General features: G+C 37.8%; 1 protein-coding gene across 6 annotated transcripts in view; it reads right to left on the reverse strand.

Moving 5' to 3' along the window:
• Positions 1 to 18,829, reverse strand: part of LOC136863957 (glutamic acid-rich protein) — a 466,965-nt gene that overhangs the window by 63,349 nt on the left and 384,787 nt on the right. For 5 of the 6 annotated variants that reach the window (XM_067140416.2, XM_067140414.2, XM_067140413.2 and 2 more), the window contains 2 exons: positions 13,014 to 13,190; positions 9,781 to 9,937 (listed from right to left, as the gene is read on the reverse strand). In XM_067140416.2, the coding sequence (XP_066996517.1) occupies positions 9,781 to 9,937; positions 13,014 to 13,190 (334 nt within the window). The remainder of the gene's footprint in view (positions 1 to 9,780; positions 9,938 to 13,013; positions 13,191 to 18,829) is intronic. The other variant, XM_067140415.2, reaches the window with a different exon arrangement.

Consider the following 18,829-nt stretch of genomic DNA (forward strand, 5'->3'; position numbering starts at 1 on the left):
TATCTTTTAGATTGTAATACATAGTATTGAACAAGATGGATAAATTAATACTTTCATATTTTTAAATCATGATGATGATTGAAATATGATGATTTAAAAATATGAAAGTATTAATTTATCCATGTTTTTCAATACTATGTATTACAATCTAAAAGACTGATTAAATATTACAATAACATTGTATGCATGTTTCAGCTCTATTAAGCCATGATCAGTGCATATTTAAAACTTAAAATAACTGTCAACTTGTCAGGATAAAAAGTCTCTTTTGAAGGAATGCAGTGCTGATATTTAAAATTGCATATTAGTTAAAATATGATCATGACACATGCAGTTAAAATATGGTAATAAAATGTGCTGCTTATATTATTCATTGTACTCCCAAATATTTCTAAATTGAAACAGTTTTCTTGTTTTGAGAATATCCTTCCATTTACTATTGTCAAATGCGGGACATATTATCTTGTGACTGATCTTAACCCATTGAACGCCAAACCCACCCACCCACCCACGTTATTGAACGCCGTTCCTTGTCCACCAAACCTGTATACAGGGTTATTCGCCTATGATGTTACATGGAAATAACATCTAAACCATTAAAGATATCTATATTCTGTTTTCATATTTGTGAATGATACCCAGAGGCTTGTAAAATAATGTGCTACGTATTCTCATAGGGTGATTAATAACTGAGACATTGATACTAACTCCATATTCTTAAATGGAACAGCACGAATACATACAGCTGGCCTAAAACTTCAACTGTGTACAAGTTCAAATATCTAAGCATTTTCAAAATTGGACAGTTACTTTTTGAGATATCAATAAAAACCGCATTTGGGCTTTTGCGTGCCGCATCAGACAGTGTGAGGTCTGCCAAGGATGTATTGACAAGCAAGCTGCTTCCTGGCATTGATTCCAACCACAGAACTGATACCAGGCATGTACTGTATCCTGTGTTATGTTTCTTTCTCAATTCATACAGTAGTATGTACTGTACACTCAAACCAGTGATAATTATAGCTTTCGTTATGCTCCTTTGAAGTCAAAGTGATTATTTTATTCCTTTTAAAAACATCAACCCTCCCTGTCCTGTCACGAGTTCGCCTGTCATACACACTTCACAAATCCATCACATGTGTACGATATGCTTACATGCCTGTGGCTTGAATCACACCCAGAAAACTGCTTGCGCGTCAATATGTCCTCGCCCGACTGCATGCTGTCTGATGCGGCATGCAAAACAGTGCATGCTGTTCTTATTGAATTCTCAAAAAGTAACTGTCCAATTTTCAAGCCGCTTACATGTTTGAAATTGTATGCAGTTGATCTTTTAGGCCAGCTGTATAAATTTGTACCGTTCCATTAAAAAATATGGAGTTAGTATCAACATCTCTGTTATTTATCACCCCATGAGAATACGTAGCACATTACTTTACAAGCCCCTGGGTATCATTTAAGAATACGACAACAGAATACAGGTATCTTTAATAGTTTAGACGTTATTTCTGTTTAACATCTTAGGAGAAAAACCCTGTATATACGTTTTGGTGCAGTGTGTACTTCACCAGTCTCATAAATGAACGAAATGTAGTGTCACGCTTTGAAATTCCGTGGAAATACTCAAAGAAGTTCTGTAGTGTAGATATACCACTCCATTTTGCGTTTTTTGAAAGTGGTATGATGTTATTTCAGCTTTGCTGGAGTGGAACATCTTTCCCACTAATGTGTAGCCATCATGGCACCTTGAAGTATACATTCATCTCTTGTTGACGAAGAAATAGAATGTTTCCTTATTAATAGTGCTTCTGGAGAGTTATATTTTGATAATGAAGATGGAAAACATATAGTGGGCAATATTGCACTACAAGAAAGTGAGAGACAAAGCAGTAATTATGAATCTCGTGCAGAATTGTCATCCCATCCTCAAATAAATTATTTTCCCCCAAATGTTAATGATTTGTATAATACCAGTTCTTGGATCAACAATTTTTATTATATTTCAGTAATAATATCACTGAGCGGAGTAGCCATGCGTGTTAACATGCTACGGCTATGGAGCCTAGCTCTGCATTCAGCAGGCGAGTGGATCTGAACACCACCGTCAGCTGTCCTGATTTTTTTTTTTTTTTTTTTTTTTTTTTTTTTTTTTGCACTCCCAAGCAAATGCCAGGACAGTTCCTATTCATAAGCCACAGCCAATTTCTTCCACTTCCTTACCCAGTTTCATTCACCATCATTCATTTCATATTCATTATCTTCTTAACTGAGGTTTGCATTAGGAAGGGCATTCGGCCATAAAAATAAGCTGTAAAATATTATCTCCAACTCATCCCCATGACTTATGATACGCCTGTACTGGGCTCCGGGTCTAAGGGGACGATATGCATTCCATTTATAGTATCAGTAAAAATTTATCTGTAAAAGTGATTCTTCTTTTTTTTATTTTATTAACCGGCCCAGTGGGTCATCAAAACTCGGCAGTGAAAAGGTTAAAGGCAGACAAGGACTGGGTCTTCGAAAATGTCAACCCTTTGCAGCTCAACACTGACTGAAAGTTTGGAAGTGGAGCACATCCATATTGACAACCACACAAACCCGTTTCCTGGGACACTTTGATCCACAGATCCAGGGTTATAGATGTCCTCCTCAGCCAGTATAACAAGATTATTTAATATTATATCCTAAAAATAATAACTCCTAAAATGATGAATGCATCAAGAATTAGATTTGTTGTGTCAATGTTCATTGACAGTGTCTTTCAACTAGACTATTTTACGATATTTATACTAGAATATAGCAAAGCAAAGAATGGGAAGACAATGGTTTTAGTCTTGATATTTTTATAATTGTCATCAAGCACTCTAGATTTTAAAGTATTTTGTGTCTCTAATATTTTAAATGTTTTATGTTTCAGTGTTCATTATTCAATAACTTTCCAATTTATAGTTAATGTAATGGCTGATGACGACCTTGTGATGTAAGGTCAAACATGATGCTTCCATGATAATATATACTCATGTTCATAAAAACCAGAACACCTTAAACGACTAGAGATATTCTACTTTGAATCATCACACTGTGTTTCTACATTCTCTTCTGCACAATTTCTCACATTCAGCATTTTATCAAAATACCGGTACTCCTTCCATTTTCTCTGTATTTCTTCTGGCTGTGTTATCAACTGTCCACCTTCCTCCATCACCTTTGTATAAACTCTTTCTTTTCTATTACTCTCACTCACTCTGTAGGCTTCTGAGGGGCGTGAAGTTCCAGTGCCGATCTTGCAATCTTCTTCCATCCTTTTCGATCTTCAGCCTGCTCTTCCCAGTTATCAATTTGGAGGGTCCGGCTTACCTTGTTGATTTCCTTCTTCCAGGTGCTTCGGGGTCTTCCTGAATGTCTTTTCCCCATTAAGAGATCCCTTGTATAGATCTACTGGTGCTCTGTTATCCTGCATCCTCAGTACATGTTCAGCCCAGCACAGTCTGTCGGATTCCATCACACCCATTATAGTGTGTTGTTGAGAGGAAACACCCATTATAGTGTGTTGTTGAGAGGGCGTAAATCTCAATTAGATCTTTTCTGCCAGCCTTGAGAGATAGCATCGAACCATGGGCCAAATATTTTTCTATAAAATTTATTCTCCAAGACTTGCAACTGTTGCTGCTCTTTCTTTGTTATTCTCCATGTCTCAGAACCATACAGAAGTACTGGTCGAATGATTATAGATAATCATTTTTGCATTCCTTGTTAAAAAGTTGGAGCCTAATATAGCACTCGCAGAGTAAAACGCCTTATTTGCATTCTTAATTCTGGCTTGTATTCCTGCTGTCTTCAGTTTTCCTCATCAATTAATACACCAAAGAATTTAAGCTCCTCTACTCTTTTAAATATATATTTCCCAATCTTCAAAGGCAATCTGTCAACTTCCTCATGATTCGGTCTCTGTAGAACCATGTAATGTGTCTTTTTATCACTTACCCGTAAGCCAATTTTTGCTGCCAATTCCTCTAGTTCCACAAATAACTGCCTAATTTCTGATTCATAGCCAATAAGAACAACATCATCCGCATATGCAAAGACTTTATGTTGTCTCCCCAATATAATGCCAGCAGGTACAAGAGCTAATTTCCTGATAATCTTCTCCAGTGCAATGTTGAATAGAAGAGGAGATAGTGCATCCCCTGGTCTCAGATCAGTTTTATTCTGGAAGGAACTTATTTTCTGCCCTTGAGCAAAACACAGCTAACATTACCATCTATACATAGTTTGCACATGTTAATTATTTTTATGGGAAAGTCAAACTCCATCATGATGTTTCACAGCCCTTCTCTATGGATTGAACCATATGCCTTGAAGAAATCTATAAAGAGATAATGAACTGACTCCTTGTGTTCCCACACCTTATCACTAATAGTCTTCAGTGCAAATATATTGTCTGTAGTGGATCTGTTACTACTGAAACTGCTCTGATAGTCCCCAATAACATTTTCAGCAAATGGTTTTAAACGCTGTAAAGGAATAAAAGACAGAATTTTGTAGGCCGTGTTTACAAGAGATTTGCCATGATAATTTTGAAGTTCTTCCTTATCCCCTCCTTTATGAATTGGGACAATAAGTGATTCCTGCCATTCTTTTGGAATAACTTCATCGTGCCATATCCTTAGAAAGATCTTATATATGTAATCTTTCTCCACCAAATTTAATAAGCTTTAATAATCCTTGTCGTTGGTGGGGGCATGGCAGTTCACCAGTGATATGTTGTCACTACCTGAAGCTTTATTGTTTTTTAAACGTATAATACTTTGTAATACCTCTTGATATGATGGCTCTGGTATTTGTTCTTCTGATGGGGAACTAGACTGTTTATCAATACAGGTTTCTGGATCATCACAATTCAGCAAGGAATCGAAGTACTGCTTACAGTAATTTAATAATTTGTCCTGATTAGCAATTAAATTTCCAGACCTATCTATTATAAAACTCAATCTTGGTTGAAATCCTTTTTTTAATTGTGTTGAGAGTTCCTTACATCTTGTGGATGTTCCTGTTTCTGTAGACATCTTGAATTGATTCTATTTGTTGTCTCAGGTAGACTTTTTTCTTTCTTTGAATTAATTTACTACATTCTTTCTGTTTCCCTCTATATAGTTTCTCAACATCTACATTCTTATTAGATTGCAGCCACTTATTATGCCATAATGCCACTTGCATCTTGACATGCCTCATTGAACCGTTTCTTTTTCTTACCAACACCTTTAGGTATTACTTTCATTGCTACTGTTGCCATGATTTGTTTTGCGTTATTCCACATTCGTTCACAAACTTCGTCATTTGTATCATCAATGTCTTCTGTAGGATCTTCTCCCAGAATATCAAATCTGTTTACAATTTCCAAATTATACTTTAATCTTTGTCCTCCTGCTTCAGTTTCTCAGTGTAAACTTTGCATCTTTCCTCAGTCTGTGACTTAAAAGAGGTTTTCAATTTAATTTTGACAGAAGCAATTATCATATTGTGATCAGATCTTATCTCAGCTCCTCTCTGAGCTCTGATATCATTTATGGAGCTTCTATGCCTGCTATCAATTAGTAAATGATCTATCTGATTGGCAATCTTACCACCACACGAATACCATGTTTCCTTATGTATTTGTTTATGTGGGAAAGTGGTACTCCGCACATTCATGTTTGTGGATGTAGTGAAATTGATTAGTCTAATGGCATTATCACTCGCCATGTAGACTTTCACTTCCTTCTGTTGGCACAAAAATTTCTTCCTTTCCAACTTTTGCATTGAAACCATCCAAAATCATTTTCACATCATGTTTGGGTAATTTACTCCACAGTTCTAACAAAGCTTCATAAAAGGAATCTTTAATGTGATCATCCTTGTCGTTTGTGGGGGCATGGCAGTTCACCAGTGATATGTTAAACCATTTAGAATGTACCTTCAAATAGCATAGTATTTCATTCACATGTTCCAAGGACAGCACTGACGATACTAGTGAATTTTGGACACAAAATGCAATACCAAATTCATGGGGTCCAGTTTCTTTACCACTCTTAAAATGCGTATACTTCTCCATGTCCTGTATACAATTACCTAATAATCTAGGCTCTTGAATTGCAGCAATTCCCGCTCTGTACTTCTCCAGCTGTTGACTGAGGATTTTGAAGGATCCAGTTTTATACAGGGTTCTTACATTCCAAGTTCCTATTCGTAAAGCTGATTTCCATTGCACAGTCATCGTATTTTGATATCCATTCTTATTCATCAGAGACAAATGTGAAATATTCATAGCAACTTTTTTTTTTTTTTAGGCAATAGAGCCGTTAACCCTATGTGCAACCCCCAACCTGGAGGGCCAGAGACTTTTCTGTCAGGGTTGCCATACCTTAGCCGAGTAGTCCCAGTTTTAAGGTGCCAGGTACTCGTCCTCACCCGTTCTATTAGAACAGGATTTGCTGGTTATAATGTACAGCAGGTGATCCGTCAGCCAAATATTTCTTGAGTTTTAGCAGGTACACTTACTCGACATGGGTGCACCCCCCCACGGTTCTCAACCAGCCGATGCTTGAGATACCCATTCAGGTCTTTAATGGAGTGGTTTCCTGTACCCTTCCCCATCTTATGCCGTTTTTCTATTGCTTCATATAATTCCATACAGCATTCTTTTACTGCCAGCTTCATCTGTTTCCATCTTTTGTGTAAATTCTTCCCTACTTTTGCTCTTTTCTTCTCTTACCAATTTCTTAAATTCTGTTTATTATCAAGATACTTCCTTTTGCCTTCTTTTTTATCTCTATTCCATTTTTGCCATGCTTTTTTCTTTTCTTTTACTGCTTCTCTCACCTTCTCATTCCACTACAGTGTCTTTTCCTTCCACTCTCATTGATGTTCTACCACAGGCACTATGTCCCATGTACAAATGCCCTTTTGAAGTTGGACCATTCATCTTCCACATTTCCTACTTCAGTAATTGGAATTTGTTGTTTCACTCTCTCCAGAAATTCTTCCTATACATTCTTATCCTTTAATTACCACACTTTCATTTTACAATTTAATTTCTCTATTTACCCCGCTCTCATTTTTGCTATCACAACTCTATGATCTCCATCAAATCCTTCTCCTGGTAAAGCAGTCACATCAATCAACTGTATGTGATTTGTCTTTTCCACCAAAAAGTAATCAATTATTGATTTTATTCTTCTGTTACCCCAGCCATATCTTGCAATTTTCTTCTGAAACCATGTGTTGCCCATGATCAGTTCATTCCTCTCACAAAACTCAACTAGTTTCTCTATCCTCCATTCTTTTTCACATGTCAGTATGCTCGAATTACTTCTCCCCTTCCTTGTCTTTTGTTTCCCACCTGTGCATTTATGTCTCCCATGATAATCATTTCCACATCAGTTATCTCCTTTTCTAATTTCTCCAGGAATTCCTCAATATCCTCCTCTTTGCTCCCTGTCTGTGGTGCATACACTCGTATGAAGTCCTTAACTTCATTCCTCATTCTCAGTCTAAGTTTCATTATCCTGTCACTGATGTGTATTCTATCATATCCACATACTCTTCCAGCTGTTTTGAAATTATCAGGCTCATTCCATTATTTTGCCTCTCTGCTACCACTCCAGTATAGTGTATATCCTTTCCTCATTCTCTCCTTTCTTTTCCCCTTCCATTTAACTTTGCTCAACCCCTCATTTCTATACCCTATTTCTCCATAAAATCTACTACTTATTCTGCATTTCCTATCAGGGTCATAAGGTTGATTATGCCCACTTTCATGATGCCAGTTACTAGTTGCCATTTTGAACATTTCCCCCAGTGCCCAAGGAACTGAGTGTCGCTTGCAGCACAGGTACGCCGCAACTTTTCAGAGGCAAGTTCAGAAGTACCATATCATATACAGGCTTTTATTATGGTGGGGTCGCTGCTCCCGGAGGCATTTTATACCTACTGCCACGTGTAACTTTAGGCTGCTCCTGAGGAGTTCAGATGCCTTTTGTAATCGCTTTACTGAAGTACAGACGTTGCTAACAGGAGAAAGTTCTTCAGTTTTATATGCCATTGGGACTCGGAACCTCTTCTGCCATTTAAGCCGCTGACCATGTTCTCCTTTCTGGTGAATTAAAGTGTCATTTCCTTCACAAAGACCTCACCTGGTGTCGAAAGGGAGGGTTCCTCCACTCGCAGCAATTGATCCCCCGTTTGGGAGTCATGTTTGGTAATGGCCGGTTGACCCTCGGCCAGACAGTTGCAGGTAGTTCCATCTACTGTCACATACGGTACCAGGATGATCCTGACCTGACCTGAGTGCAGCGAGTATGATATGAAAATTAGCATTTCAAAAACTAAAGTGATGTCAGTAAAGGCAGAAACCGAAGAGAACTGAATGGCTGGAAATACAAAAGTGGAACAGGTAGGTCATTTCAAGTATTTAGAATGTGTATTCTCTCAGGATGGTAGTATAGTAAGTGAGACTGAATCAACGTGCAGCAAAGCCATTGAAGATGTATGTCTGCATGTGTATAGGCCCATTATTTTAACACATTGGAGACCTCGCTCGTAGAAACTACGGGTGTGCCATTTCATTGCTGCTTATGGAGCTCGGAGAATCCACGGGCAAGTTTTCATTGTAGCTAAAAAAATAAAGGTGCTGTTTCAGCAGGCTGTGACTTCACTAGGATACTGCTCAATGCTTCTGCAAGCATAAAATGTACTAGTTATGATCATAAGTTGAGAGCTCGTCTTTCAAGACATTGATAACACAGCCACATTCCTACATAATCTGAGGCTGCGACATTGTTGCCTCTCAGATGTGAAATGGGCAGAAAGGTACGTACAGTACATGCGGACAGGAAGAGTGTGTGCTCGACAGGCAGGCTTCTTTGTGTAATTCTTGTGAATATTTAGCATGTCTAATTTAAGTGTACAAAATTTTGACAACGAATCCATAATGAATGTTCTTATGGAAGACACGAGTTCTGAAAATGAGGATCAGGATAACAATTACACACTAAGTAAACATGATGATTCTGGCACTTCAGGCAAATAAATGTATTTAATGAGCTAATTTCAGATTTGTGTGAAGTGTAATATAGTTTTACACCGCTTCCTGAAGTGGGTTCCGTAATACTGTCTTATACCGCTTCCTAAGAATGAGGGTGCTTCCCGTGTACAGGTGACAATCTGCAGCAACTCAATGCAACCCAGTCGTCAAACAACGAACAGTGGGAAATTGACCAATTAGGTTAGAATCTGTATTAATGTGTTTCAGTAGAAGTGTCCACAATATTAGCCAGATTTTGAAATATTAACTGAACTGGCATACATAGCTGTGTCAGATTTTTTTCGTTTGTAAAACTTTCATTTTCATAAATTTATACTTAAAAAATTGCTGCACTATAATGATAATTAAAACTCATTTTTGTGTAGAAGAAAGCGTCATCTTTCTAAATATTCCAAAAGTTGTTACAATCATGGCTTACCCCAGCATTGAAAAAATTTCAAAAACCATTAAAAACCCTGCGATTTCTGGAGGGTAGTATATTCAAATATGGCTGTCTCCAATGTGTTAAGAAAATGGTAAACCAGGTTATAGCTATCAAATAATTCATGCCATAAAATGCTGTTTTCAATATAATTTCTACTACAATTTCATACCTCTAAATATAAGATATGACAAAACTTCAGATGGTATCATCACTTTATTTCAAACAACTTCAACAGATAAAGGTCGTAAAGTTTACAAATGAACAAGATAAATACCTTCTGGCAATTCTTCTTTAGTAGCATTCTCTTCCATCTGTCTAAAGATAGAAAGCATCTTGCTGGCAGTCTTTGCTTTAACAATCTCCTCTTCAACTTTGTCCTCACTTCTAACGACTGAAGGATCACGGTAAATTGTATTTTCAGGGGAACCTTCCTAGAGGAATCAAAGAGAATAAGCCTTCAATGTACAGAATTACAACTACAAAAACAGAGAAAACTCCATTCCATGGATTACCATTTTCCTTGATTTAGTAGTAAAAATAGAATTTTATGAAACTTGAAAGCCTGGAGTTCATCTGAAACAATAAAATTTGTGTAACTTGAAAACCCAGAGTTTCCCCGAGTAATAAAACAGTACATCCTTGGGCATACATGGCAAGTGCCAAACTAACTATCTCATAGTTAGCTACATTAATCTGAAATTTATGGTGTACACTCTAATGCAGTCCTCCGCAAACTTTTGATGTTGCGCCCCCCCCCACCTTCAAGAGAATAAAATTTCTTGCACCCTACATTACTCTTCCCTCCCTCCTTCCTTCCTTCTCACTACTCATTAGACTGCACAAAAATCCATTTCATGAGAACTTCTTATATTATTATTATATATATATATATATACATACATATATATTCAATATAATAATAATAATAATAATCATAATAATCATAATAATCATAATAATAATAATAATAATAATAAATGGCTTGTGACAGCAAATTATGTTAGTTAAAATCATTAAAGACTGAGCGAGTTGGCCGTGCGGTTAGGGGTGCGAAGCTGTGATCTTGCATTCAGGAGATAGTGGGTTCAAGCTCCATTGTCAGGAGCCCTGAAGATGGTTTTCTGTGGTTTCCCATATTCACACCAAGCTAATGCTGGAGCTATACCTTAATTAAGGCCATGGCCACTTCTATCCCACTCCCAGCCCTTTCTTATCCCACCATCGCCATATGACCTATCTGTGTCGGTATGATGTAAAGCAAGTTGTAAAAAATAAAACCTCTAAGGAGCTCTTAGGAACTGTAGCATGCTTTATTAGGAATCTGAAATTTACTCATAACGCTTAAAATAGTTGATAGGTTCACTCTCATGGTATGGATACTTTGGTAATGTTTTAAGGTTTACAAATTTCAAACTATCATTGGCTAAAATATCCAAGCAAAGAACACACCATGGCCATTCCTAGTTATTTACAAGAATGTTAGTGAAATTAGTTTAAGATAATAGTCTTGATATTTCAGCACTTTTGATTAGTCGAATAATTAACCTTACCGGCGAGAGCTGAAGTGGATGTGAAAGGTGAACATACAACTTTTATTCTGTAATTTTGTGGGAGAAGAGGCACACAACAAAACACTTTCATTGGTTCGCTCTTTACCACTGTGAATCAGTCAGTTGCCTACAATGACGACGATACATTTATCACTAAAAAGTGTTAACTACCCCTGTTCAGAATGTGTAGAAATCCATCTGTACAAACCAGTGTAATGTTCACTCACACTGACTGACGAGTTTCAGACTGAGAAAGAATAATCTATTCTCGTAGCGTAGCGTGGTGGTGGCAGTAAAACTCAAGTGGCTTATTGTCGTTAAGCTATGATGGGTGGAAGTTGGCGCCACGGGTGTTCAGTTAGGATCTGAAAGGGCGCTGGGGTAATTGCGGTAGACAAAGGTGTATGACAGCACCTAATCTCCAAACTCATGCTGGCACGGTCTAACTGTCAGCATTTCTGGCCAGCACTTGTGAAATTCTAAGTAGAGGAATGTGTTTCCATGAAAATATATTAGTTCTGAATAAGAGTGGGAGAGTTTCTTGTCTGGCTAATTGTACTGAGAATCTGAGGACAGCAATAGCTGTTCAAAAACGATTACAGTTGTATCGCCATATGAGCTTCCGATCCTAGACGTGACCCCCCTAGATTATTCTCCGGGCCTCCCACTTTGCGGACCACTCCTCTAATTTATAAATGGCCATTTCCTATCAGGTCTCCGTGGATATTATGTGGCTAGTGTTGTTTTTATAATAAGTAAGTTTGCAGTTTTATGCATTGGTTGATATCATGAACATAGTCAAGAAACCTTCACTTTCACATGGCATTCAAATGACAGTGACATGACTTTTCATCAAGAAACTAACATACACTGTTGGCAGCATAGGTAGAAGTTGTCAACAATGTCAAGAAGCTCACACCTTGCATGTTAGTTTTATTTTCCCTGTAAATATGTTTTCACTAATTTTATCTACCCAAGGCAAATGGACACAATGTGATGAGTAATACAAGTCTAATTTACTTAGAACTCTGGCTTAGCAAAAAAAGGAAAATATGGCTTGACAACAATTCTTTTAGTACAAGACCTCTGATTGCTGATGCACAACAAGTATGTGTTATTATCACTTTTTTTTTGAAGGATGCAAGATGGAAAATATTGTCCCCACTTACACATTATTGTTTCAATCTTGTTGAATAAAGTATGTACTGCAAGCAATTAAGTCAGGCACTATTACATTATTTTCATCGTTATCAATCTTTAGGGCCTACAATATGTTCCATAAAACTGATATCTCTCATATACATTCTATCAGGTTTGCCATCACATAGTCTTCAATTTGGTGTACAACTGACCTAGAGGTTGTTCTAGTGAAAGGAGGGGAAACAACCTGATAGCGATGCCTCATGCAACAATAAGGCTAAGAGGAATAATTTTTATCCACATTGAAATATTTCTCCTCCACAAAAATACAGAGGTCGTTCTGTAAGTCATAGAAACAGTGTTATATCTTCCAAACATTTGGGAGCAGGGTAAGCCCAGCATATAACTTTGAAAACCTGTGTCTCACTTTGATGAAAGCCACCAATCGACAATCTGTATACAGTGGTGGCTAATTAACAACTCACGAAGAAGTTAGTATGTTACTGGTCATGCTCCAAGATAAGCAAAATTGGGCAGCAATCGCACATGAAAACTGCAGTTCACCTGGGCAGAAATTCATGTCAGCATCCTGTGGAACTAAGAGAAGAGGTGGGCGATAAGAACTCTGCCATATCAAACAGCCGAAGCCTTCAAACATACTGTAGATACGCAGCAACTGTTGCAGGTAGGACATCCTGTGTCCACACACATGCACACACGCATACATGCGCGCGCGTGCACACACACATACACACACAGCGAGCGATGGAGGGGGGGGGGGTGAGACACTCACAGGAAAAATTAACATTCAACCAACCTTAACTTGGCCTTCTCTTGGAGGAGTTATGCGGAATTGCTTCTTTTCCCTTTCAGGTTCCTTGTAAGTTTCAAAAAATTTGAATTTGGAAAATATTTCAGATGTCTCCACCTTGACATCCTCCACAGCATCACTTGCCCGCACAATATCTTTCGAAACTTGAGGGGTTAAAGTGGCCTGAAGAAAAACATTAACAACTCATGATTTAAAGCCTGCACTAAGGTGAAAATAACAAAGAAAATAGTTCTTCCAAAGAAAACATACATCTGAATTCCCCAAACAGAAATAAAAATTTAACAAGCAAGTTCCTGAGGTTGGACATTGAATGAACAAGGAAGTTATTTGTAACAAGATTTTATTTATAGTAAGCGAGAGATGAAATACTCCACAGTTGTTTAGGAAGATTAACAAAGAGACAAATTCAATATAAAACTTTAAAACCATAAAACCATCCAGTAAATCTTTATTTTGGACATAAAAGTCAACATCGAAGTTGAGAATTTTACAGACACTCAGAAAACCTGAAACAAAATTTTTCACTATGAAGCCTTAAAAAAAGAGCCACTAGATTGTTTGGAAGTTTGGAAATATAAATGGTATGCTGTACTGTTTCTCCTGGCACACGAATCCTGTAAACAATCGAATGATGAAGATGATAATGATGACCTCTTTCTAATCCAGATGCAACCATGTTAGGGCATAGGTTTTCTCTCCATTTTACTCTATTTTGTCACCACTCATCATCCTTCACTGTGTTCTATTCCAGGTCTCATTGTCTTAAACTGCTCTTAATGAAGTTCACTCATCTGTAATATGGGTCTTCTTTGGCCTCTCTTTCCATTCCATCTTGCATTCTCTCCTCATTCATTCTTTAACATGTCCAAACCACCTTAAGCCATTTCTCTCCACATTATCATTACCTTTTCTTCTATATATCATAATGTGGCATTAACTTTTTTCTGTAACATATTTCTCAGAAATTTCATTTCTGCAGCCCATATCATTTTTTAGACTTCACTGTTATTGGTCAGGCATCAATGCGCAGGTCAGTATTTGTGTCATTGCATACCCTCAGCAAGTTCAAATTTACATTTACCTTTAAGCTCAATAAGAGTTTAGTTGTAACACTAGATATACCAATACTTGATTGATCCCTGTGATATAACTTACAACTGCACTGATAAATCGCTACAGAAGTTACAGCACACGCAAAACGCATGCGTGAGGTTCATCTGCAACCTTAAATACACAGACCACGCGACATCGGCCTATGCCAAACTCGGCTGGCTCCGTCTACAAGACAGACGTAACCTTCACTGTCTAACGTTACTGCAATGAACTTTAAATGTCAATTCTCCTCCTTATGTTAAAGAACGTTTCTGTAATCTCTCTTTACACCACAAAAAACCACAAGAGCACAGAACATACATATTCTTATCATACCCAATCACAAGTCCTCAAAATATGGCAATTCCTTCACAGTTACTGCAATTCATGAATGGTACAACCTGCCTCAAGACATCAGAGGGATATAGGTGTCCCAAGGAATTTAAAAGTGCATGCACAAAATATCTGATGGAAAGACACAAATAGCAAGGCAGCAAGACATAATCACTTTCCTACTTCCTCGTCCTCTTTTCTTTTAAATCCTCTTCCACCCATCTACTTTATCCTTCCTCTGTATCTTTCTCAACTTGGTTGGACACTCACAGGACAAGGTTATATTTCACAGATAATTCTTTTTGGTTTAGTAATTCTCTTTGTTTTTACAACTTTAGTGTTTATTTATATCTTAAAAACTATACTCCTTTTCTGTAATATTGCTCTATTCCCTTGACTTTTGTACTTTTATTGTACAAATAGTTACTGTCAGCTATAGTTCAATAGTTATACACAGTTTAAGTTTATGATAGGTTACTTTTTGATGATATGTCATTAGTTATTAACCTATTTTTGATACTGGTTAAATGTAAGACAGGGACAGCTGTCCCTAACTTTGACAGAATAAATAAATTACCTACACACATCAAAAAACTTTTTGCATCACCTTGGTGCTAAGAGGTCCTGAACTTTTACATACAAATAGAATCGAGATATACACAAACAACATTTCAGCTCTTTATTGCTCATGAAAACCACACAATGCAAGTTGTACAATCACACAGCTAGCCTTTTTGAAGTTGAGGTCCAGATTGCAGCATACACCAGTACCTCTAATACCCAGTAGCATGTCCTCTTGCATTGATGCATACCTGTGTATGTCGTAGCATACTATCCACAAGTTCATCAAGGCACTGTTGGTCCAGATTGTCCCATTCCTCAACAGAAATTTGGCGTAGATCTCTCAGATTGGTTAGTGGGTCATCTTGTCCAAACTCAGCCCTTTTCAATGTATCCCAGGCATGCTAGACAGGGTTCATGTCTGGAGAACATGCTGGCCACTCTAGTCGAGCTATGTCTTTATCATGAAGGAACTCATTCACCATATGTGCATGATGAGGGTGAGAATTGTCTTCCATGAAGACTAATGCCTCTCTGAAATGTTGCTGATGGTTGCACTATAGGTTGGAGGATGTCATTTCTGTATCATATAGTCCTTTCAACGCCTTCCACGACCACCAGTGGCATACGTCAGCCCCACATGATGCCACCCCAAAACATCAGGGAACCACTACCTTGCTGGACAGTGTGTCTTAAAATGTTCAGACTGACCAGACTGCCTCCAAACACGTCTCCGGCAACTGTCTGGTCGAAGCCATACGCGACACTCATTTGTGAAGAGAAAGTGATGCCAATATATATAGTACTGACTAGGAGGATTAAAATAGTTTTGTACAATTTTTTAAGAAATGCCAATTCTGACGGGTCCATTCCGCATGTTGGTGGACCCATCTGTACCATGCTGCATAGTGTCTAGATTGCAAAGGTGGACCTCGCTATGGATGTCGGGAGTGAAGGTGCAGCCTATTGTCTACAGTTTGAGTCAAAACATGATGTCCTGTGGCTGCATGAAACGCAATATTCAGCATAGTGGCATTACTTTCAGGGTTCCTCCAAGCTGAAATCCGTAAGTAGCGTCATCCACTGCACTCGGAGCCTTTGGGTGCCTGAGTGGGACATGTCATCGACAGTTCCTGTATCTCTGTACCTTACCTTCTCCATGTCCGAACAACATCGCTTTGGTTCACTCGGAGACGTCTGGAAACTTGCCTTGATGAGAGCCCCTCCTGACACAACGTAACAATGCGGATATGATCAAAATGCAGTATTGACCTTCTAGCCATGGCAGAACTAGAGAACTAGAGATAACACTAGCAGTGTACCTCTTTCTTGGTGGAATGACTGGAACTGATCGGCTGTCGTACGCACTAATGGTTGTTTATATCTATGGGGAGGTTTAGTGACGTCTAGGAACAGTCAAAGGGACAGTGTTCTTGATGGCATACAAACATTCGGTGTCAGTATTCCAGCAATCTTGAAACCAAGGTGATACAACACTTTTTCTGATGTGTGTATCTATCTATCTATATCTTGTAACAGGTAGGTAATATGTCTTATATTTAGGTTTTACTGGCATATTGTTTGTTCCACAGTAAATAGTATTACAGAAACTTTCCCAAGTTGTATCCTCTTGGTGATTACCAAATCAAGTCTTGAACTCTCCATTAACTTTCTAAGAACTTTAATTCCTTCATCACTTCCAACATTTTGGTCTTCAAATTTATTGCTCTTTTTCCTTGACTCCTTCCTATAATCATCAACACCATCTTGGTTTTCTCCACAATGAGTTTCTTTCCACATTCTTCAATCCTCCCAATTACTCTATCAAGCTGTTCTGTGACTTCCACTTCATTCTTTCCCCAAACCACAATATCATCAGCAAACATCACTGTTATTACATTTTTAGTTTAGGTTGGACTAAGTCATAGGGTGTTCTCTTCTTTGTGTGCTGACACATAAAACACCACCATTGAGGTTTCTGCTTTGATTGCGTTGGAGGTACTGGTTTAGGGAAATGACGACCAGAAACTCTCAAGCAGTCTCCTCCTGAAGGTGAGCGACCTCCTTTTGTTGGTTTCCTCTCCACTGCAAATTCTCTGGCAGCCGATCTATGAGGCAGAAGTCAAATAGCTGTAGATTTTTTCCTGTCTTCACCTTTTAAATAATGTACGAGTTCAGCACTGAAATATCAATCGGGTAAAATAAAAAACTTCACATACTGTACCATTTTGGTGTTTTCCTGACATTTGTTGTGAAGCTTACTTGCATATGAGGCGGTCCGTTCCAAAACTCATCTTATCCATTTTTTTTTTTTTAAATGAGTTAGCGGTAGCATTGCCTTCTCGGTGATGTTGGCGATAGTTCTATCACAAAATTAAGCACCAAAACTCGCCTTTTCCCATAGAAATCTGTCGCCAAACTTAGGCTGTTGTTCCATAATTTGCCTTATCCACGGCGCTTGTCGTTCCAAAATTCACCTTATGCAATCAACTAATAGGAAGGGATAATTTCAGCACGTGACTCACGCTACAATTTACCTGCATTTCATTCCAATCTTTCCACTCCTTGAGTTGTTCTTGAACTGTGTTAGTCTTTCATGCAGTTTTGTGCTGTGAACAGAGTGTATTAAGATGACGGAAAATATTGCTCCGATTGCGGAAGGTAAAGGGAGAAGAAGGAAGAGCGATTCTCATTCATGGAGAAAAACTAAGGGAAAAAAAGATGGGTATGCTATGAATGTTACATCCTAATAGTTTAGTCGAGAGCTGCTACTTTTAAAATACAGTGAAACCTCATAACATGTTTCTGCAGGGAACAATCTTGTCTACTGGAAGTATTTTAATTTTGTCTTCATTAGTTAACGATATAACAATTTCTCTTCTACATCTCAACTTTCTTGTCAGAACACTGAATACACAAACCCATAGGAAAAAGGTGTTATAGTATTCACAAACTCGACGAGCTTCAAGGTCAAGCTACCTGCTTGTTAACTCGCAAACTTTGTCCGTCCTGTACCGTAGACAAGAGATCAAGGGAGGTTCACATTCCACACAGGATGGACAAAGAATGCTTTCAGGGCTGCGTAAAATGTTATCATACTAAGCAATAAAATGTATGAGGAAGGAACAAGGTTTCACTGTAATGAGAGGTAGCATGTTGTTGTATTATGAAATCTTAAGCATCAGCAATTTTGCGATCAATTTCTGTAGACGAAAACAATCTTGTTGAAGAAACAGGAGTTCTTTGTGATGGATCTCAACAGAAAGGAACAGATTTGAAAGTTTGATTAACAACAAAGTGATGTTTTATTGTTCAAGTTACTTCTATTGTGAGTGCAGTGTAGCCTATAAAGGAAGAATTCTCTCCAAATACTATGGATAGGATGTAAATATGATAAATCACACTGCTGTGTTTAATTTATTAGTGAATATCATTATACTGGTAGCAAAAAAGTGTATTAGTGTACTGGTGAGTTTTATTACATTATATTCTCAATTCTTTCATTTTCTTGTTTTAAAATAAGTTTTGATTTTTTTTGGATGCTCAAAAACTCGTCTTATCCCAAATACAAATGTAATTTATTGACGTTCTATTAATTATATTTTTAATTCTTCAGTAAGACGACCCTATGACATTGGACTTGAACGCGTCGTAATACATTTAAACAAGTGAGACTTATATTACAAAAATTACAGGTTTTTCGCTTTTCCTGAAAAATCACTTATGGTGGATAAGACGAGTTTTGGAACGGACCGCCTCATATCAGCTCTGCCAATTGGGCCCATGTTCTCATTATAATCCAGTACATTCAAGGG

Source organism: Anabrus simplex, chromosome 2, assembly GCF_040414725.1.
Source record: "Anabrus simplex isolate iqAnaSimp1 chromosome 2, ASM4041472v1, whole genome shotgun sequence".
Lineage (NCBI taxonomy): Eukaryota > Metazoa > Arthropoda > Insecta > Orthoptera > Tettigoniidae > Anabrus > Anabrus simplex.